The following is a 22461-nucleotide window of genomic DNA, read 5'->3' on the forward strand; positions in this document are numbered from 1 at the left end:
AATCATTCAAGTGTTGCGGATGATATGAAACCAATAATCTCAGCAGGGTGAGGAGCCAAGTTTGACCAGCAGTGTGCATGAGCCCAGCCCGAGCTCAACTGCTGAATGGGTTAAAAAAAAAAAACTGCTCAACCGAGCTTATCCTCACCGCGAGTGAACTGACAACCTCTCCAAGGCTCCAAGGAAAGACCGAAGACTCGGAACCCGTACACACCGAGCTCCCTTCTCCCCTACTCTCGCTGCTGCCGTGCTGCGGCGAATTTTCTTGCCCTGCGCCGGCCGCCGTGGCTAGCCTGCGCCACCGCCCCGCTTCCGCCCTTCCGCCGCCCTCCGGGAGCCGAAAGGTGAGTCTTTTTCTCCGCCGTTCTCGTGTTCCCCCTCCTTTCCAGTGCTCGCTAAAGTTAATCGAACGCATTTATCGAGTGGCGGGCAACGCCTCCCGTCCGCATGACTCCCCGGTGCGCCACGGTCTTTCGCTGCCTCCGGTGTGCCTGGTGAGCCCCGGCGGCGGGCGCTTAGGGAGGGAGGGGAGAAGGAGAGGCGGCATCGCGGCCTCGGTTGCGAAGGATGGGAATAGCGTACGGGCTGGGGATGGTGGGTGGGAATGGATCTTGAATGTCAATATGAGCTCAAGTGCTCAAAATTGAAGTGTTGGCGTCCAGAAGGTAGGAATTCCGTCTGTTCCTCCTTGGGGGCAGAAGCTTTCTATTTGATTTTCTTCTTATTTCCAAGAGTTTTTACCTAATACCTAAACCAAAACGCATGTTTAATTTTGTAATCTGGGGTGCGATAACTTGTAGCTTCCGTTCATGTCCAAAGAAGTAAGGTCAAGCTTAATTTTTAGTGGCTATTTCCGATTCATTTTTTAATCAAAGCTAGATCTTTGATTTATAAATACTTAGAAAGTGAAGCGTGATTTTGGCTGTTCTTGCCAGTCAACTCTTACTGTTTGTTCTTTGTTTTAAGTATGCAAGGAAGCATTTTTTGTTAATCAGTTTTTTCTTCTTTGTTTTTGTTTCCCTCTTGTTTGTTCTGCCATATTTTACATTTCTGGCATGGCGGCATGTCTTGTACATAGGTACATATATGGGTGGTAAGGCTTGCGTGATTTAAACAAACGCAAAGGTCAATCATTCTAGTAAACAGAATCAGATTTCATGAGTGACCAACACCCATTTCAAGTATTGCAATTACTACTAGGTCCGGACAAGGATGGGGGTGTGGTTCGCCTTTCTATTGAGGCAATGCAGCAGGCAACGAAGGATGAGGCTAGGAGGGAGCAATTTTATAGCTTCTGACATTTTATTGGGCCAATGTATAATTTGGGGATGAACTTATAGAGTTCTTGTTGTCTTCAAGAACTTATATGCTGCCACGAGTCTAGGAATTGTTGCCTTTGTGATTAGCAACTAGGACTGGACCTACATTTTGGTGCTGAAACCTTTATTTTTGTTGTTGCTTAGTCTGAACATGTTGTACTAAAGAAAATCCTGAGAAAAATCATTGTAGCCAATTAACTAATGCTGGATGCACCCTTGCTTGTTTAGTTAGGGTATCTTGTTCTTTAGAAATTTGTAAGTAGGTAATATCTATTTTTGGTATTCCTTAGAAACTTACAGTGAGTTCTGGATGTATTATTTAATAAATGATTTCATAGCTGCATTTATGCTTCATGCAATGAAGATGACAAGGGGCACGTCCATTAGTGCCTTCTTTTGCACTCATCTTTATTACATACTCCCTCCGTTTCAAATTGTATGTCATTTTGGCTTTTCTAGATCCATAGATATAATTATACATCTAGACGTACACTATATCTATGTGCATAGCAAAAAATATGCACCTAGAAAAGCCAAAACAACCTACAATTTGGGATGGAGGGAGTATAAGATAAGATAGGATTAATGTTTATTTTTATATTCTCTAATTCTATCCATTGGATGTTTGTAAACATTAAGGGTCTGGAAAATTCTTCAAGGGGCTACGATGTGCTACACTAAAAATAATGATATCTGGGGCTTTCTCCAGGATACTAATGATCTTTGTCCTTATTTTAACTAAAACTGGAGAGACTAATTTTCCAGTTCTTCTCTAATTTTAATATGAGTGGCGTTATGTGTTTTTTTGTTCCAATGCCTGCTTGCCATTACAATTATTGGTTAGGTTCTCTCCCTTTTGTTGTTAATGCTTTGTGATATATCAAACGAAGGTAAGTTTAAAACATAGTGGAACTCTGATTTTACAGATAGTAGTTAATACTAAACAGTTAAACAGTCATTAATTGCTTTTGATCTAACATAGCTTGATGAAATGTTGTTCTTGTGTTATTTGGAAAATTCTTTGTTTATGTTACTTATTTAATGGAGAAGTACATTACTTATTGGGTTTGTTTGCAATCCGTATACTGTTATTATTTTGGTATTCACCTTTTTGAAGGCATGGACATGGTTAGTTGTGTAGGTCTGTCAGGTTACCAATGTCTACCTTAGGGAAAGAATCATTTGAAGTTTGAACAAATTTATCTGAGGCTAGTGCCTTTTCACATATTTCCCCCTATTTATTAACTTACAATTTAGGTGCCTTACTTTTGGCATTTTTTATTCTGCTGCTTAATGCTGATAAGAGGAAGGTGTTTCATCTCTCAGGTCTTGGCTTAGTTTGAACATGTCTTGTCTGGCATGCTGTGGCGGCGAAGACACTCAAAGAGCACCTGATAGTGGAGGTCCATACTCTGGTGGCTACCCAGCAAGTAATATTCCACTGAATCATATTTGTTACTTAGCATTCCTTCAGCTCTCATCCATAGGCATATTTCCAGCCTCATTTTTCATACTTCAAACTATTGCCTTTAGTAGTAGTAGCTGACTGTAACATGTTCCTGAATTACGACCAACCTCCAGGGAATGATGCTTATCGCACTGCTGATCCAACTCCCAGAGGTGCTCAACCTGTGAAAGCGCAGCCAATCGCTGTCCCCACTATTCCTGTAGAAGAAATCAGGGAGGTCACAAAGGGTTTTGGTGATGAAGTTTTGATTGGTGAGGGTTCTTTTGGCAGAGTGTATCTTGGTGTACTTAAAAATGGTAGAAGTGCGGCGATCAAAAAGTTAGATTCAAGTAAACAACCGGAACAAGAATTTTTGGCACAGGTGTGCATCGATTTTATCAATGAATTGTTCATCATTGCTAGCCTTTCTGCTTCTTATAAAGTATGTCCACCTGCAGGTCTCCATGGTGTCAAGACTTAAGCATGACAATGTCGTGGAGTTGCTTGGTTACTGTGTTGATGGAAACACTCGTATCCTTGCTTATGAATTTGCTACTATGGGTTCTCTTCACGATATTCTTCATGGTATGACTCTGTTTGCTTGTAAATTGTAGAAATCCAGTGTACTGATAAGTTTGAAATCTATTATCCATGAGCTTCTTTCCTAATAACTGATGAGTGTGAATTTTAACAACACAGGACGGAAAGGTGTGAAAGGAGCTCAGCCAGGTCCAGTCCTGTCCTGGACACAACGAGTGAAAATTGCTGTTGGAGCAGCAAAAGGCTTGGAGTATCTTCATGAGAAAGCGCAGCCTCATATCATACACAGGGACATCAAATCCAGCAACGTACTTCTATTTGATGATGATGTATCTAAAATAGCTGATTTTGACTTGTCAAACCAAGCTCCTGATATGGCAGCTCGACTTCACTCAACTAGGGTTCTTGGAACATTTGGATATCATGCACCTGAGTATGTGCAGTTCTCTTTCCAGTACTGTTAACAGCTTCAACAATTTTTTTACTTATTAGCTAAAAAACATTGGGGGCAGGTATGCGATGACTGGACAACTTAGCTCTAAGAGCGATGTCTACAGTTTTGGAGTTGTTCTTCTGGAGCTCCTGACTGGAAGAAAGCCCGTGGATCATACATTACCAAGGGGACAGCAGAGTCTCGTGACATGGGTAAACATCTATATTGGAATGTTTTATTCTGTAATCAAGAAGTTACCTTGCATATATGGAATGTTTTACGTTGTTTTGGTTTGACTAATTAAAGTACCGGATTTTCAATGCTTGTAGGCAACTCCACGGCTTAGTGAAGACAAAGTCAGGCAGTGTGTTGACTCAAGACTTGGAGGGGAATATCCTCCTAAATCTGTTGCAAAGGTATGAGAGATTGCTAAGAATCTAATTCATTTGGTCTTTAGATAAGCTTTTAGGAATAAAATCTTTTCTCAGTCTCTACCAAAGGGAGATTACATCTGTGCGAATGATATCCAAATAAAGGCCAGGAACTGGTGGGAGGTGTGGGTGTACACCCCCACCACCCAGGTTCAAGTCCTCTTTGACTCGAATTTGCATCGCTACTTATAAATAATGCTACCTACTTCCACCTAGGTTGGTCGATTTTTTTTTTATATCTAAATAAAGGCCATAAGAAATGGCTATATTGTGGGGCTAGCAATGTTTGAATATGATATCAATAGCAGTGGCATAGTACTTGATTTTCTTCATTGATTTTTTTTGTCTACCCACACTTATCATTGAACTTTGAAATACTTATTTATTCCTTGTACCCTTCAAATAGTTTGCAGCAGTTGCCGCATTGTGCGTTCAATATGAGGCTGATTTTCGACCAAACATGAGTATTGTGGTGAAGGCGCTCCAGCCCCTGCTAAATGCGCGAGCATCCAACAACCCTGGTGAACACTCTGGATCATAACCTTCGATTCACCATTTGTACCATTCGTGGTGCAGAATATTGCATTGTCAAGGGTTTTTTCAAGTAGTAGCCGGGAAGCTGGCTGTATGTAGATTCGGTTTGTAATCTGCTTTTTGCCTTAGTAGTACCTCATTGATTCTTCTGATTTGCAGGATGAGTGAATGACTGCTCTTGCTTGTACCTGACGCGAGTATCTGATTCAGACAATCATGTAGCATTGTATTAAGACAAAATTGTGGTGTTTGGCTTAATGCACTTGACCTTAATGAGATAACTCCTTGGTATTTCCTGGATGTTTCCGACTAGTCTCTGTACCTTGAGAGGGCCCTAGCGTATACAAGTATAAACTGTATGCCATTTGTTTGGTTGCATTCCGTCTGGTGCCCCTCTGTTCCTTGAGAAATGATTCCGTAAACTTCCTCATTCCAGCCTCTGATTCGAGGTGATTCCGTGGAATTCCTTACTGTTACAGCTTGAAAGTTTATGCTTGGTCTCCGGGCTTCCAGTCACCATAAGATGAAAACGAACGTGCTAAATGCGTAGTTTACCTAGAGGTCATCTTTACAAAGATGGGGTCAACATAATTTTGTAATTCAATACTTCCCCACCTCAAATGGCGCATTCAGGCTATGGTGTAGATTACACGGCGCAGACGCACCGATCTGCTATGGAGTGCACTACAAAATTACAGCGAATGACAGCAATTTGGTCCGGGACCATGACGCAAAAACTGTTGGATTATATTGCCCCATGCCGTGTTTATCTTCGAAATCATGAAGTAGCTATTGATTCTGACACTGCTACATCTCTGTCTGTATTATCTGTACACAAGAGATACCAGCTGGTCGCGAGATCATCGCTTTGCCAGTATAAATAGGACCAGCATTGACATGGAAGCTATGAGCTTGAAGCCTGAGCTCTTCCCAAGGTTTTGCTTGTCGCCTGATCCGCCACCACTGGGCTGTTCCATGGCCGCCTGATTCCGTAGTTCTTTAAGAGTAAGGGCCTTGGACCTTTTTTCTCTTACCTGCGCAGAGAAAGTGCAGTCAAAGACCCTTCTGTATTACGAAAAGTACCTTGCACTTGCAGTAGTGACCGCGCTAAATTTGACAAGTTGTGGAAATCAATCACATGCATATTCCAAGGTTTCAACAGTTAATATTGCTGCAGCATGCAGCATCCGTGCATAGTTTATCATTTTCACTTGAATAGTTGAACCTTCGCAGTATTTACAATTGGGTTCCAGTAAAAGCAGGTAGGTTTCTACCATATGGTCTGGATTTTTATCTGATGGTACAGAAATACTATAGATGAATAAAGAGTGACTTTGCAGAGCACATTTGTCATTAATAACATGTCAGCTTTGACTTGGCTTAAAAATTCTTACTGGTGATTGTTTCAACCTTCATAATATATGTGTTTCACATGATATGGTGATTTTTCAGGCTAATTGTAACACTTGCATTTTTTTTAGTTAGACATTTTATGAAACAAATGCTCCTTGATTAGTAGGAGTAACAACTGACAAAAAAAATTATTACCCTCTGGAGTTTCTGCAACCGAGATCGTGGTTCTTGAAGGGAGAATTCAAGTTTCAGTATCCACCTCTTCAGCTCCTGGACTATCCCCACATGCTTGTCCAACTATTTGTGACCAACAGGTTTCAGATGTTAAAGACATCTAAGAGCAAGCAAGACACTCTGAAGCACCATTCATGATTCAAAGTAACGTCTACCTGTGATTCTAATTCTTTGATTTTGTTTTCCCAGTGTGCAGATAGTACCCTTATACCCTCTCTCAGATTGGCGTTATCATCATCCTCAAAAATCAAGTCCTCGTTAATGTTCTCGCTGTTCTTTGGTGAAACATCAGACATGATCTTCATAAGCTCATTAACGTTATCAACCCCAGCTTTGGCAAATGCGTTCATGATGTCAGACTCAGTTGTCAAATAGTAATCTTTGATATGTCCTCGTGAGGGATCCCTGCTCTTGAGGTACTCGTGAAAATGATTGAGCTGTTCTGCTACATTGCCCACCGGATATGTGGCCTCACTCAGCGAATTTTCATTGTCATTTAACTTTTCCAACAAAGATGAGCAATGCAGCAGCCCTGAATTGGCTGATGCAGCAGTGGATTCTGCAGTAGTTTGGGTAATTAAAAGTTGTGATCTGAGATCAACCAACTTCCTGCGACACTGTAGAAGAGAAGAAGTTTTCACTATGGGGAGTTATCAGCTGATTTGAATTGCAACTTGAGAAATGGCTAGGACCCCAAATAGACCAAAATAGGACACTGGCATGAGGAGGTCAATACACCACCATTATTAGGTCATGAAAATGTAAAAGTTATAGGATCACTGAATTATGTGAAACTTCTGGATAAGCAAATGAAAAGATATATGTGCGTAAAGATGTGCAGAACCATAACACAGCAGAACAATGTTGATAACAAAATGAAACAGCAAAATTAGTTCATCAAGAACAGTAGGCAAAGAGGAGCAAGACATAGCTTGAGAGCCAGAAAACTTTCTTAAGGAAAAATCTTGCAGAACACTCGTTCCAAACTTCCAATCACAAATAAGTGACTGTTTTGGTCATTGAAACTGTCTCTAAGGCATACCTTTGGCCATTAATTTCTGTTTTAACATATTTAAAGGTATGGAAAAAAAATAATATCATGAAACTACTGTTTGAGGCAAATCAAACTCGCACCGTTTTTAATTTTCCAATCTCAATACAGAAAAAGGTATTGATGGTCAAAGTTTAGATAATAAATGCAACCCAAAACATCATCGTACTGTGACTGGAGGGAGTAATTGAGGAAGCAAAGGGAGAGAGCAAAAGGGGAGAAGGACACCTGTTCATTGATACTTAGGGATGCACGCAGTTGCTCTTCTTTGTCCTCTAAGCATTTCTGCATTTTGTTCACCTCATCCTCCAAGTCTGTTGCCTTTAGCTCAGCAACCTTTCAATATATTTTCCAATCCATTTTAGAGCACCAAAACTTCCCAAATACACAGAATGAAACATACCTTTCTGGCCTCTAATTCCTGAGCATACAACAGTTCCTTTGAAGCAAGCCTGTTCCTTGCATCCTTAAGCTCGGCAGCCATTGAAGTCACACTCCTCTTCAAGCTCAGTTTCTTCTCAACAAGATCCCTCAGCAGTGGATTCAACTCAAGTGAAGAAGACAACGATGAAGGAATCGTTGCCCTCTCTGAAAGCGGCATCACTAAGAACCAAAGAAAATGGCTGAACTTTAAAGAGACTGTCCTTTAAAGTTACAAGTACTGTTGCAGAGCAAACATGAGACCTCACAGCATCATGGTAGCAAGACTAAAACAAGAGAATGGAGATCTCCTTTGACCAAATGAATGTATTCTGCAAGGAATCTACCCTAATTTCCTCTTCCACTGGCCACTGTGGTCCAGTTCTTTAGTTTTTTTAATTTGCTGCACGAGGATTAATCTTGTTTGATAATATGCTAAGGAAACAGTCCCTTTTGCTTGCTATATGTAACGTGCTGAGTAAGCTTCTGAACCAAGATCTTTCGCTTTCTTTGCATCAAGGCCACGAACTTGTGTGGAGCCAGATAACTGCAAGTAAATGACAGACATGTTGCTTTCATTAGCCATTCCAGATATTCCTGTGGTGGTGATGAGAGAGCAAAAACATACTAGTATACTGATCATATGATCCATTAACCTATAATGATTGATGCGTTCCCTTACAAGCAGCGCATCATCCACTTGCCCAGAGGTGCTCAGCTATTCCACCCAAAGAAATAAATGTATGTTCCTGACTCCTGAGGTTTTGCATTGCTCTTCAGCATCCCTGTTGACCTTGCAGAACCCATTTACGATATGCTATCACTGCTTTACACACTTGCCCTCAGCCTGCAACCTGCATCAACCTAACTAAGTCCACTGCACTCATCTTCATTCCAACACGTGGCGTCAGTGAAGTGTGCAAAGGTTCACACAGTTGGCTTCAAATCAGACAATAGCAGCTGCTCGTGCATCCCCTGACGCCTGGGCCAACCTCTCAACCCCAGCATATAGACCCTGAATCAATGAACTGTAGCGCTCCCACATCATGCTTGATCTCCTTTGTCACCATTCCACAAACGTCTCAGCTTCGTGCACCCTCCCATGAGCGCAAAACCCGGCGATGTTAATGTCACGGGCTCACAGCTGACATGCATTCAGATTTCAGACGGTGCTCTCCTTCAACCCCTTGTCAAGCATTTCGTCATGCACCTTGGGTGCGCTCAGGAAAATCACCAAATTTTCAGTAGCAATTAACTAGGGACCGATAGGCATAATCCTACAATCTCATCCCGCATACGCGGTGCATTTTGCATGAGCCGTCGATCACCATGGTGGCGGTGGTGTAGGTGATTTTCTCTGCATGAGCTTGATCTGGATGAAGACATATGCAGAGCCTCCCCAGTCACTCCATGCGCTAAGAGTTGATGCGTGATGCATTGCTAGACGACAGTCGTGGGGGTACCTAACGGCGGCTCGTTCCGGACTCCGGAGATCTACGCGAAATCGCTGGGGCGAGATCGGCGGCACGCAACGGAGTGGGAGGAGCGGCGCGCGGCGTCCCGGATGAATTGGGGGCCGTCGAGCCGGCGTCCGTCGACGGTGAAGGGTCGGGCGAGGCAGGCGACGGTGGCGGCGCCGCTCGGGAACGCGGGCGGGAAAGGGGGCGGAGGCGAACGTGGATAAAGAGGTCGATGAACGGATCGGGGCGCGCGGCGTTGAATGCAGCAGATGCAGGACAGCAGGAGGGTGGAGACCGATGGCTGCAGCTTCGGTGTCTCGAGCATCTCGAAGAGTACCCAAAAATGCATTCACCCAACAGTTCCAAAAATAGTACAAAAAATGATCTAATTGCTGCCACGTCATCCAATATGTGGGTCCCACTCATCTTTTGCACGTGACCCACTAAACCTAGACCAACAAATATTTCCTAAATTGCCCCTCTTCTCTCTCCCCTCCGTTGTCAAGCTCCCCAGCAAGCCACCGCCGCCGCTCCTCCCTGCCCTCTTCTTTCTTCTCCAGGAAGCAAATCGGCAGCAGCTTAACCTTCCTCTCCTCTGAGCTCAGCGTTCTCCCTTCCCTCTCAAGTCAACCGAGGCACCATTGGGTAGCTAGGAGCTATCCTCCTCCTTTCCAATCCGAGCTCCACATCCATCAAAAACAAGCATGTCTGCTCCTCCCAGGTTGCTCCTCATCGATCTCTACTCATCTCTGCACTACTTCCAAATCCAAGCAGTAAGCCAAGAACCAGAACCACCCACCCACGCCATCTCTCTCCTCTGAATCCAAGCAGTTTGAGTTCCTCCCTCCCTCCCTCTCTCTCTCTCTCTCTGCTGCTCTCTCCACCGAACAAATCAGAAGCTGCAACTCCCGAGCAAGCACCATGCGCCTTCTCTCTCTGCTCAAGCAAATGCGGCAGCCAACAGTGGTAGCTACTCAATCCGCACCTCTTTGCCGACCTTTATTCACCTGCAAGCCGTGGGAGCCTGGGCAGCGGCACTTCTATGCTGGCATCGCCTGCGGAGGGACCCGTTGCTGCCGACGAACGGTTGACAAATGACGCGAGGGAGACGAAATCGGTGGGACCGGCTCAATTCGGCGATTGGGAGTGCCAGCGAGCAGCGCAAAAATGGCTCGGATTGCTGGTAGGATTGGGCGTGCCGGAATATTGGGCAACGGCGGTTTGGTCAGCTGTTGGAGCTGGCTTTTTTGAGTGATTTTTGGGCACTTAGTCCTTTGCATGTCTGTATCCCTGCACACGTTCACCTCTCTGAGATTAAACTGAAGATTTAACAGCAAAGTCATTCCTCCCTCCCTTCATTTCTCATCACCTCTTTTTCCATAGACTTGGTTCCTGATTGTCTTCTAATGGAGTAGTACAATTCCTGCATCATCTACCATAGCTTCTTGAGGATTAAAGTTCAGCGCGGCTGCTCTTAGTGCCTCCGCAATTTATAGAAAGGTTCTCTTCTCTTAGTTTGTTTCACCATCCTATTTTATACAGGATCTCAAGTCCAATTTCCTCTATGCATTATCTATCACATTTCGTGAAAATCCCTTTTGAACTGATCCGCCAAATTCTTAACCGTTTGGACATAGTTCAATGCTATCACTCCGAAGTTCCTCATTTTTCGGACATATTTCAGCCGCCTCTTCACGTGCCTTGATGACTTCATGTTGTCCCTAAAACGGTTCACCTTGACAATTACCATTTGATTCTTACAGCATATTAGGATAGCCGGTATCGGTTTTTCAACAACTGACAAATCCATTAGGAGTTCACGAATTCACTCAGCCTCAACAGTGGTGGTATCTAATACATTGAGTTTTGCTTCCATTGTTGACCTCGTTAAGATGGTCTCCTTGCAAGACTTTCAGGAAACAACGCCTCCTCCAAGTGCAAACACATATCCCCTCGTGACTTTTATCTTATCAGCATAAGAGATCCAATTTGAATCATTGTAGCCCCCCAGTACACTTGGGTCCTAGTATAGTGAATTCCGTAGTCCCAATTCCACTAGATAGCACATCACTCTTTCAAGAGCACTCCAATTATCATCTCCTGGATTTGAAACAAATCGGCTTAGTTTGCTCACAGCAAACGAGATGTTAGGCGTTGTAGTGCTAACTAAGTACATAAATGAACTAATGATCTAGGAATATCCTAGCTGATGCTCCCTCCTCCAGCTGCATCATGTCTTCTCCCTTTTGCAGCTCCCTCCTCCAGCTGCATCATGTCTTCTCCCTTTTGCAGCTCTGCCCAAAAACAAATGAATGAAGCAGCAAAACAAACAATCTCCGCTATAGGTATGTCGCGCTATCAAGAGGGATGTGACATTGAATGTTTTGACTAATCTCGTTCTCAAATTAACAAAACAACCTAAGTGTTAACATTAGAGAGACATATATAGCACAACACTCACTCTCAGCCTAATAACCTGGGTGTGTCGGAATATCCTTATTTCAGGAGGTCTTCAGGCTGATTTTACCGAAATTTCTCTCAGGGTGTTCGAATGCTCCGGTGCTAGGAGTCTGGTGTCAGTTCTCTTGCTTGCTGGAGTATCCAACATGAGGTCAGAACACCCTCGTTCTAGCAAGGCTTTCGGTGTTGAAATTACTGGAGTTTTTGACAATATGTTGGAGTATCCGATACGGTACTGGCTGGTTTCTATTGTGGGTGCTGGAGCATTCCGACACAGAGCCAGAATATCTGACACTTAACTAAGATGAATGTAATGGTTAGTTTTTTGGGAGTTCAGGTACATACACCTGAGGGTAAGTGATTGAAAGAGACCCGCCTCCTTTATTTGGGAGCTCCTCAACAGAGACTAAATTCTTCTTTGGAAATAGCTGAACTTCAGTAAACAAATCATGTGTCCACTTTCTTGTTCTTATTATTCTTGAGTTTTTGCTCTCTTTACTTTGTTTTTGCCTGATCTACTGCTCATGTGATCTTGAGTGTAGGTGCTACGTGGATGTACTTGGAATCATCATTTGGAATACAGGTCTCAAAGTGGTTTGAACTAGAACTCACTATAGGCGAAGTTTAATTTCATATTCGGTACTTTGCATTGCCATTTTCAGTGTATCCAGTATGTTATCGGAATATTCGGAACCTACCGGTATCGGATTCTTTGATAAGGTGTGGGAACATCCGTTGATCTAATCCACTGCTAAGTTATATTTTTCTAAAATCACCTATTCACCCCTCACTTGGTGACATCAAGACCCTTTCATTACTCAAAATAAATCCAAATAAATATCCAAACATGATCATTATGAAAAAAAATTGTCTTGCAAAATCTCAAGGCCCATAGCCGCCTTGCCTTCGCCCCTTCCATCGGTCGCCTTATTCAAAACTAGTATCTTAGACGGTTCAACCAGGTGGGAAATAACCCCTTCAGCCACTAATATATGTTGTTTTGGACATACAAAACATGAATTCACAATTAGTTTATTTTTTCAAAAAATAATTTAATATGATGATTTTCCAAAGAAAAACATTTTTACAACAAAAAATTAGGTATGTTTATTGTTTAAATAATATATTTAGCATAATGAAATAATAGTAAAATCATGATTATTAAGATCGAGCTCTAATTTTATTTGAATAAAACAAGATCATGAAATATGAAGTAATTAAAATGATATCTATTTAACCATTTACTTCAAGGCACAGTTACTTGAGATTAGGAAAGTAATGAATCTATTTGAGATGAGTTTTTCGATCTAACATGGGTGCAGTCGTAAAAGTTGTGTGAAAGTATATATGTGCTAGATCCCAACCCAGTCCAACATGCCTATAGGAAAATAACAATTGTTGCCAATTGTTTTGTCAACTCAGACCAATCGTGTATCTCTATACTCTACTACAACTACAGGCGCGGCCTTGCCACGCAATACTGCAGGTTTGCCATTATTTTTTTTAGCCCGTTGCCCTTCTTAACCGTCTTTTTAGGTATCAACACATTGTCTGGAGTATACATACATAGGAACTGATAGAAAAAACACAATTTAGTTACTAAATGCTAACACTACTAGGAAACGCGACTTTAGTCCTAGTTGGATAGGGTCATAGATCCTAAAAATCCAACCGAGACTAAGTTTTCGAGATAAAAGGGGGTCCTTTAGTTCTAGGTCATTCACCCAGGACTAAAGACCCCCTTTAGTCCCGGTTGATAATACTAATCGGGACTAAAAAGGTTAAAAAAATAAAAAAAAATGGGCCACCAGCGCCGGCTGGTCGCCTGCCCACCTCCGCTCGCCGCCTATGCCCGCTCGCTCGCCCCCCGCCCTCCCGCCCACCTCCCGCCTCAGCTCCGCCTCCGCCCGCCACCACCCGCCTCCATCGCCCGCCCGCCCGCGTTGCGCCCGCCGCTGCTCAGCCACCCGTCGCCCGCCCGCGCCAGCTCAAGGGGCCGCCTCCGGCTGGCCAGCGCCTGTAATGGCCTCGGATGAAAATCCTTCGCGTCAATCTTAATCCGAGTCCCTGATCACCTGTCTCAGTTTTCCCAAGCCTAAGTGTTCCACCTCCAGAGCTCCCGACCCCTTCGATCCGACCCCTCGCCGTGGTCTCCCCAGTTCCGACCCCGCCGACCCCCAACCCACCGTCGGATCTTTCTAAGCCATCCCACAGCGTCGCCCTTCAGTTCGCGCCGTGGACCACTAGGAGTGACCGATGGGCCCACTAGATTCCCCCCCCAGATCTCCCGCGACAGGCGCACTCGAGTTGCATGCCCGCTTCAGAGTTCCCCAGCCGCGTGGCTCAACTCCTCCAACGCCCGCCGCTCCGCCTAGTCACCGGACACGACCAGATGGATTCTCGCGCCCCTTCTCCAATCGCGACGGAAGCTCCTCTGCTACCCTTTCTGCAGCACATCGCCGCACGCGCCCATCATCACATCGCCAGATCCCGACTGCAGAGCCCGATGTCGCCCGTCTTTTCCGTCACCTCACCACAGTCGCGCCGCCCGGTCCTCGCTACGCGATGATTCCTCCTCCGCCAACCCAGACCGCAGCAGCGACAGCTCCTTTTCCGCCTTGTCAGAAGCTCCGCCCCTACAATCTGTTGCTCCGCGCTCGTCCGCGCGACCGCAGCCGCCTGTCTTCTCACCTGTGCGCCCTCGTTTCTAGCGCCGTTTTCCCGGTCACTTCCATCAGCTCCACCGCATGACGACGCCCACTTCCGCCAAATCTCAACCACCGGCAAACCCGCGCCTGCGCCGCCCTGACGTCGGTGCCCAATGACCGCCGGTGTCATCCCCGAAGTCCTGCTCCACCGCCCTCATCGCTCAATCGCCACCCCGGTAGAGCACTCCATCGTTTCTTCCCGGCCTTCGCACCGCTCCCCCTTCTCTCTTCCGTGCAGCTATAAAAGGGATTGCAGAAGCCCCGCCGGAGTTCCCCTTTGCCATCGCTGCCCTCTCTCTTGCTCCCTGTTCGTGCTCACAGCGCTACCACCGAAATCTGAGGAACTCTCCTCTCTGCTCAAACACCACCTTTTCCCCAATCCACCAGTCACTACTTTCAGTGATGCCCAAGAGTTTGCTTGTGATCCACAAGAAGCACCACCGCCACCGGAACACCGCCGGACATCCTCGCCGCTGTCCCACGCCCCTTAGTCCTTCCGCCCAAGCCTTCTCTGTAAGACGAAGGTAGGCCGCCGACCCTTGTTCGCCTCATCCGACCCCTCCTATCCGCTCGACCCCGGTTCCGTCTCGCCCGACCCTGTCTGTTCCGCCGACCCTTCTCCGCCTCGCCCGAGGGCTCGGCTGTATCTTTTTCCTTGAACCGAGGGTGTATGTGTAAAACTTGGGGACTTTTCAGCGTTGAGTCTGAGGACCCCTAGCACATCTATTCCTCTAGATTAAGGGTCAGATCATAAGTTCCTACCCCTCCGACCCATACATCTTGATCTCCATCAACTCCATTGAACCTCCCCACCCTCCTGTAACTTGCCGCAAGTTTCTGGGCTCAAACTTGCAAGTGTTGTTGTTGAAATAACCGTCTAAATGCTAACCCATGCTTTGCATTCGTGTAGAGCTGCGTCTCGCCGATGGCTACTACGAGCTGCACCCGGCACCAGAAGACGAAGGTGTAGCTAAGCTCCTGCCTCCAGAAGCCGAAGCCGCCCAAGCAGAAGAACAGTTTCCCTCCTCCTTGCTTGAAGGCAAGCCCCGGATGCATGAATTCCCTATGTTTTACCAAACTTGCGCATGCCTTCTTTAACATGCTTGTGCATTTACGTATAGGAATTGTTTGGAACCATAGATGCATAACTTAGCTCCCTTGATCTGAACACTAGCTGTTGGACCGAGTAGATGCTTTGCTTAAATAGGAAACGGTAAAAGCCGAGTGATTCCTTGTCACTCGCGAGTTGTAGGAGTTGGTTGTTTTCCCTTCTGTTACAACTATAAGGACGATGGACGGGGCAGGGTTTTGGGTAACTCTTTGGTGGTCGGTTGATCGCCCCGTCTGTCTATGAAACATGCTAAGGCCTGACAGTGGTGGTGTTCGTGATCAAGTGTTTGAAAGTACTAATCTCATACCTAGTATGGGATGGGGAAGCCTAGTACCTGATTGAACTAGGGCGTGGCTTATACCCCTGCTGTCCCTGGAACGAGGTTCCCATGGTGCATCATGTGGGTGCAAGTGCGGTCACAGTACGGTAGAGGCTGGGACTGTGGAGTATTGCATGCCAAGGGAAGTTTGGACCTGACACGCGCCTGGGAATTGATGGGGACGGCCGACAAAGGAAGCGACCCTTGTGGTGCACGGATGTCGTGAGATTAGGTTCGCCATGCATGGTTAAGAAACTCGAATCGATTCGTCTGCCTCTCATAGTTTGAGACTGCTTGATCGCTATGTCACCCTGAGTAAATAAGGAAGCTGATGATGGCATGGTTTTGATGATGATGTGTATACCTTTGTTTGGTTCTATGTTTGTTTAGAGTAGGTTGCAAACCTAGATCGGATAATGAACTTAGAACCGGAGCTAAAACTTGAAAGTAGGGATACACCTAGCGCTTTTGGCAAACAAACCCCTCAGCCAACAAGCCTTGCATGTCTAGAAGAGGTAGCTTAGCGCGCTCCCTGTCGGTTAAGTCTTGTTGAGCTTAGTAGCTCAGCCTTGTTGTGGCTCTTCTTTTTCAGGTGAAGTTGCTGCCTTTGAGCCTCCTTCTGCTGGCACTTGGCCGCCCCAACTCCCTCCGGGTTGGACGGTTGAGTGGGATCCCTCCTCGGACGGCGAGGAGAGGGATCATTGACGTTTCGGTTGGCTTCACCCGGAATGTCCGACCTCGACGAGTTAGCTTCCGCTAGTGGTTTTACCTTTTGTGGTTTTTCTTCTGATCTTGTAAACTCTAATGTTGTTTTATAACCAAACTAAATGGTTAATTTGTTAACTCGGTGGACTTGTTGTATTCTCTGAAACCGCTCACCTTCGCGTGAGTTTGCTAACTTGGTCCTGTTCAAGTGGTTAAATCGGAGGAAATCCGACGGCACTTCGTGTTTACTTGGTTAAGGCATGAGTGTCGCATATCAGGCGACTTAACCATGTTTAATCAAGCAAATCCGAAGTGGATCCGCCACAACGCCGCTCCTCTGCGCGCCTACTACCTTGCCCTCATCCCACTGCCGCGAGCAAAGGGGGAAGGGGAGGGGCAGCAGAGGGGGAGGGGGCAGGAGAGGAGGAGGCGCGCGACAGTGCAAAGAGGAGAGAGGAGGAGAGGGAGAGGAGGCACCGGTGGAGGAGAAAGCAGGGAGAGAGTGCTGCGCGAGGATAAGGAAGGAAGGGTGTGAGAAGAAGATAATGTGGAGAGAGGGGGGGTCGCATGGGAAGGGTGTTTTGTCCCGGTTGAAGCCACCAACTGGAACTAATGGCTCCCCCTTTTGTCCCGGTTGCCAACCGGGACAAAAGGGGGCAACCGGGATAAAAGGGGGGCTTCCAACCGGGACTAAAGGAAGGGGCGTCGGTGCTAGATTTGTTAGCCGTTACAACCGGGACTAAAGCGCCTCCTGTTGGTGCCTTCGGTGCCTCATTTTTGACCCGGGATAAAGGTAATCCCGGGTCCAAAGTCAACCGGGACAAAAGTAATAGGATGGAAGGTCAGTTCTCCCGTAATGTAAATTTTAGTCTAATGGATCCTACAGTAGGTACTTAGTGTCTTTCCGGTTGGGAGTAAGCACTTAATTAGATGCAGCTGCATAAGACCCATTTTTACAGCAAAAGGAGGGGTAATACCTTTTTTACAAAATGATAAACTGTTGCCATAGTTTGTCTTGTCTTGATTGGAGAAATGCCAGAAGCTTTTTTGGATATAACGCTAGATGAGGAAGCGTCTGTAGAAGGTTCGACATCTCTTGCGTTCAATTTAGCATTTGCAATTGTTGCCTTACATCCTGCAGCTCCACTTCTATTTCTCTTCACTATCTTCTTTGTTGTTCTCCATCTTCCTTCCGCCGGTTAAATAGAAGTCATATTGTGGTAAAAATACACGGTGATGCCAACATTGCGGCCCACATCGTCCTGGTATTGAACAGCTTGACCTTGTGAATGAGACTGGGGGTGCAAGAGCCAGTGCACAAAGAGGAGGTCCACCTGCAGTGGTAGCGCACTCATATCTACTGGTGCTGGTGCCGGAGCCTCCATGATCCGTCATTGAAGCTCTCTCCTCATGTGGTCGATCCAATGGTGGTCGTCATCGCCTCTTGGAATGTGGGAGAGAGAGATGTGTTGGGGTCCCATTGCACCAATGAGGTGGAGAGGGAGATGTAGCATTAGAGGAAGGTTTATGTGGAGGGTGAGCGGCGTGTGCTAGCTTCGGAGAGTCACGGCTCTAGACTCGAGCCTTTCCGTGATCTATCAGCAAGAGCCATGCGTTATCTAGAATCACGTTAGAAAGGCAGCGAAATAAACGGTAGAGATCAAGCTTATCTCGATCTAAAGGCCCGCAATACTTGATGGCATGGCCAAATAAAAGCGAGAGGGAATGGAGCATGTTTGTTCATTAGAGATTACAGACCTTTCTTGGATGTAATATGTAATCGTCGTCTATGATTTAATCTTCCTTGAGTAAGATCATTGAAATCATAATTGGCTAGATCTTACTATCCGGGTAGCTTCATTATGGCTCAACTAGGATCTCAACAAGTATTTGTTAGCTTTGAGATCCGTGTAAGATTTCAAGTGTATAGGATAAAAATAAATAGCTCAAATATTGATTTTAATTATAAAAATAAGACCTAATAGTTCAATTGGATACATCAATCACCCTCATCTCTAGCTCCAAATTTGGCGATAACCATTTGCCATAGAAAAAAGGACCGAATGAGAGCCGATGAGCTGGTTTAACAACCGTACAACCCATTTATAAAAAAGTAACAAATTAATTATTTCAAGTAACATATCTATGAAATATAATGTAAAATTAGAATTTTTCTTCACATTATCTTCGCAAAATAACTAAGCATATTTGGTTTTGTCAGCATTGGTGAGCTTCTTGTGTGCTGTTCTTGAGGTTGTTGGTTTGATTACAGCTTTACCACATTTAAATCTATTTTATAGTAGCTCAACCATTGGTGCTGTCCAATCCTATTGGTCCACCTGCTTTGATGATATTTTAGTTCAATCGAACTAGTGAGGTCACCGTTTCTTTGTTTTTCTTGTTCAACTAGAGAACTAGCATGTTTTTTTACTACGAAATCATAATGTGATAATGATGATTGGGTTTCGACAACTTTATCCCCAAACTCTAGTCACCGTTCGCTCTCCTCTCCTCCATGGCATGCATGGTCTATCATAAATAACCCATCTATACTCTAAAACCTAGCCACCAACAATCCATCTTCTTCACATTCGACAATGATGTACATGAGAAAAGTTCTTGTGCTCCTGCACTGGCTGATGTTCCCATGCTTGTGGTCGAATGTGCATCATTGGATGCACATTGGACGGTGCAGCTCACAGCACTATTGGAGATGCAATTTGCATTTTAGCCCCTCATACTTTCTCAAAATCACAGCCCCAGTCCAAAGCGCCTCCAAGCTGCACCGTTCGATGTGCATCCAACTATGCACATCGGCCTGGAGCACCGTGGGTTTGTTTCCCTCTTTATGGCATTAACTTTTTTTTGATATTTTGTAGTATTCATTCTTATTGGTCAACTACTTGGCTGATATTTTAGTTGAATTTGACTAGTGAGGTCACATGTTCCTGGTTTTCTTGTTGAACCAGCGAACCGGTTGTTTTTTTTACTATGACATAAGCATGATGATTGGGATTTGACAACCTTGTCTCGAAACCCTAGCCGCCACCTGCTCCCCTCTCCCCTCGTGGTCCAAGCACTCTACCATAAATAACCCATCCACACTCTAAAACCTAGCCGCAGCCATTCCACCTTCTTCCACATTCAACGATGCACCTATCTCTCGGTGCGCCGTCATAGATAAACTATCCGTGTACTCAAGATCTATTGTGGAAATTGCGGTGGACCCTCAATCTTAGTGTATTGCTCATCCTCTGTACCCGTGTCGTACCGCTGTAGCCGGATCTCCTTCGCCGACAAGTAGTGGCCCTATCAAGAAATTTCTCATGGCTAAAGAGAAGGGGAAAGAGATTCTGACAGGTATTCTCTACCTCTATGGAGATTTTGCACTAGTTTGGGCTGAGATTTTGCTGATTTGTGAAATATTGGGGGGCCATCCTTTTTTTCTCTCTAGAAACCCTAATCGACTAACACCGTTTCCTCTTCTCCCGACGGCCCAGCGCCTCCGATGAATTCCTCGTCGAGGTCGGGGCCATTCGGGAAGCCCCACGGCTGCAACGGCAACGGCTGCGCCTCCGACCTGGACACCTGGCCACTACACCACGCGTACCGCCGCGGCGAGCGCTACCGCCTCTGCAGCTCCTGCATCCTCCTCTCCGATCGCTCGCTCTACTGCTGCTGCTGCTTTTTCATCGTCACCTCGCCGTCGTCCCACTACGACGATGGCGACCCCCTCATGGCCCCGCCCGCCCCGACCGCCACCTGCCGCGTCTGCCGCAGTGCCGTCGCGCACCTGGCCTGCCTCTACCCCGCCGACGGAGGCGGCTTCGTCTGCCCCGCCTGCACCGCGGCCGAGGAGGGGAGGCCCTTCACCTACGCGCCGCCCTGCGGGGTGCCGCTCGACACGCGCGCCGCGAGGGTGCTCCTGCTGGCGGCGCGGACGGCGCTGGCGCTCCTCAAGCATGAAGCGGCCGCGGCGAGCGCCGCGGCGGAGCGGATGGCCTGGGAGGCCGAGGCCGCGCGGAGGAGGGCATACCGCGCCGTCAGCGTGGCCCTCGGCCTCGATGGGCAGGAGCCGCCCTGGAACTTGCACCCCCGGCCGGTGGTTCCACTGCAGGCCGCCGGGAATGATCGCCTGGCGGCGCCGGAACAAGGCAGTGGAACGAACATCGTGGACGCGCCGCCGCCGCACGAGGATCACCTGGCCGCGTCTGGAGAAGGTAGTCAGGCGAACAAGGAGGAAGCGCTTCTGGTGCACCACCGCACGATGCCACCTCTGGCCGCGCTGAGCATTGGCACGGGGTGCGCCACGGCGGCGGCGGTGGCTCCCGGCGCCGGCTCCAGCCACACGCCACCGTGGTCGTCATGGTCGCCGCCGCGGTTCGGCGCCAATGAGGTGACGAGGGCAGCAGCCGAGTCCTCCAGGGCTAACCCCACGCCGCCGCGGATGCTGGACCTGTTTGGCGTCAAGGAGATGGCGATGGCTGCCGCCGAAGCCGCCAGGGCCAGCCCCCCGCCGGCGCCGCGGACGCTGCAGCTGTTCCCGGCCGACAACAAGGTCAGCGCCAGCCCCAAGCCCCCCAAGATGCAGAGGACGCTGCAACTGTTCCAGGACAAGATTCCGGATGATGATGAGGAGATGTAACGATGCTCTGGATCGAGCTTGATGTCGTCAAATTGAAGGGAGGTGTTTCCTTACTATACTTTATCAAAACTTGTTTAGTTCTTGGTCAGTGATTTCAGATATATGGGGTACATATGCTGCATTCGTGTGCCCCAGAATTATAGTTGAGATCTGTTCTGGTTGAATCGTTTGTTCGTCTGACATGTATCGTATCGTATATCTTGGTTTGACATTCCATGTTGCCATGTATGATGCTATTAGCAATTTAGCAGTGAACAATGTAATGGGTGCAGGTATTCTGAAATTGATGCCATATGCAGATTTAATCTTCAAACCCCCAAAAGGTAGAGCTTCTGAAGTTATCTCAATATCCATACAGTTGTGCGTTTTTGCTTGCAATGTTTCTTTAACAGATTTTTCTTGCAATGTTGCAGTGTGCTATATCTGTTTATATTGACAGGCTGAAATAACTACAACTGGAGTGCATTTTATCAATCTGAAGTTTCCTCCGTTGCTTTGTCCGTCTCTGCATATCTTTTTCTCTAGCTCAGTTCCTCTGATTTGGATGCAGTCATTTGTTTTCTTGAACATTGCAAGATTTAAACTTGATGCCATATGCAGATTTAAACTTCAAAAGCCCCAAGAGATAAAGCTTCTGAAGTTATCTAGATATACATACAGTTGTTGTGTGTGTTTCCTTGCAATGTTTTTTGAACAGATTTTGCTTGCATTGAAGTGTGCTGTATGCGTTTATACTGACAGGATGAAATGACTACAACTGGAGTGCATTTTATCAGTCTGGAGAGTTTCCTCCATTGCTTAGTCCACCTGCCTCTGTGAATCTTGCCCTTAGCTCAGTTTCTCTGATTTGAAGGAAGTAGTAATTTGTTTTCTTGAGCTACTAAATTACTTTTGACTGTACTTGATTGCTATGACTGTGAACAGTACTGGACCCTGCTTCTCACATCATGATCAACCAGATTTCTGCATCAGCATCCGTTGCTGGTGATTTAGCAATAGCGTCCTTTTAAAAAATGAACATGATTTTGCGGTAATTAATTATGGATCACAATGAGGATCCGGGGAAGAGACAGGCTACAACAAATCATTTCTTATATACTCTTCCGTTCGTTTTTATTTGACGCTCCAGTTCAAATTAGAATGACCACAAATATATGACGTTTTAGTTCAAGTGCTTGCTCCCGCGTCTTCCTCGCAACCTCCGATACCCCGCGCATCGTCCTTGCTCCCGCGTCGCCGCCGCCATCCACACCTCCCGCGTGCTGCCCCCAACCTCCACATCTTGCAGCTC

At 46.3% G+C, this 22461-nt stretch overlaps 3 protein-coding genes across 6 annotated transcripts; 2 read left to right on the forward strand and 1 right to left on the reverse strand.

Annotated features, from left to right (window-relative positions):
• Nucleotides 1–166: 166 nt before the first annotated feature.
• Nucleotides 167–5126, forward strand: LOC101781096 (pto-interacting protein 1). 3 transcript variants are annotated; one of them, XM_004967555.4, is made up of 9 exons: nucleotides 168–344; nucleotides 2646–2749; nucleotides 2901–3148; nucleotides 3225–3351; nucleotides 3466–3739; nucleotides 3819–3951; nucleotides 4069–4155; nucleotides 4577–4691; nucleotides 4864–5126. In XM_004967555.4, exons 2-9 carry the CDS (start codon nucleotides 2665–2667, stop codon nucleotides 4866–4868), a joined length of 1074 nt encoding a protein of 357 aa, XP_004967612.1. In that variant the 5' UTR covers nucleotides 168–344; nucleotides 2646–2664; the 3' UTR covers nucleotides 4869–5126. The 3 variants fall into 3 exon arrangements, with proteins under 3 accessions (XP_004967611.1, XP_004967612.1, XP_012701860.1); XM_004967554.3 differs by having other exon boundaries at nucleotides 167–344; nucleotides 4577–5126; XM_012846406.3 differs by lacking the exon at nucleotides 168–344 and adding an exon at nucleotides 424–665 and having other exon boundaries at nucleotides 4577–5126.
• Nucleotides 5127–5430: 304 nt separating this feature from the next.
• Nucleotides 5431–8974, reverse strand: LOC101780148 (nuclear envelope-associated protein 2). 2 transcript variants are annotated; one of them, XM_004967552.3, is made up of 6 exons: nucleotides 8027–8973; nucleotides 7746–7945; nucleotides 7571–7678; nucleotides 6447–6908; nucleotides 6253–6354; nucleotides 5431–5738 (listed from the first exon to the last, which is right to left on the reverse strand). In XM_004967552.3, exons 2-6 carry the CDS (start codon nucleotides 7941–7943, stop codon nucleotides 5565–5567), a joined length of 1044 nt encoding a protein of 347 aa, XP_004967609.1. In that variant the 5' UTR covers nucleotides 7944–7945; nucleotides 8027–8973; the 3' UTR covers nucleotides 5431–5564. The 2 variants fall into 2 exon arrangements, with proteins under 2 accessions (XP_004967609.1, XP_004967610.1); XM_004967553.3 differs by having other exon boundaries at nucleotides 7571–7663; nucleotides 7746–8974.
• A 10877-nt stretch (nucleotides 8975–19851) lies between these two features.
• Nucleotides 19852–22315, forward strand: LOC101781919. The gene is made up of 2 exons (XM_004971468.2): nucleotides 19852–19885; nucleotides 20026–22315. Exons 1-2 carry the CDS (start codon nucleotides 19852–19854, stop codon nucleotides 21168–21170), a joined length of 1179 nt encoding a protein of 392 aa, XP_004971525.1. The 3' UTR covers nucleotides 21171–22315.
• The last annotated feature ends 146 nt before the right edge of the window (nucleotides 22316–22461 follow it).

Source organism: Setaria italica, chromosome V (genome assembly GCF_000263155.2).
Source record: "Setaria italica strain Yugu1 chromosome V, Setaria_italica_v2.0, whole genome shotgun sequence".
NCBI lineage: Eukaryota > Viridiplantae > Streptophyta > Magnoliopsida > Poales > Poaceae > Setaria > Setaria italica.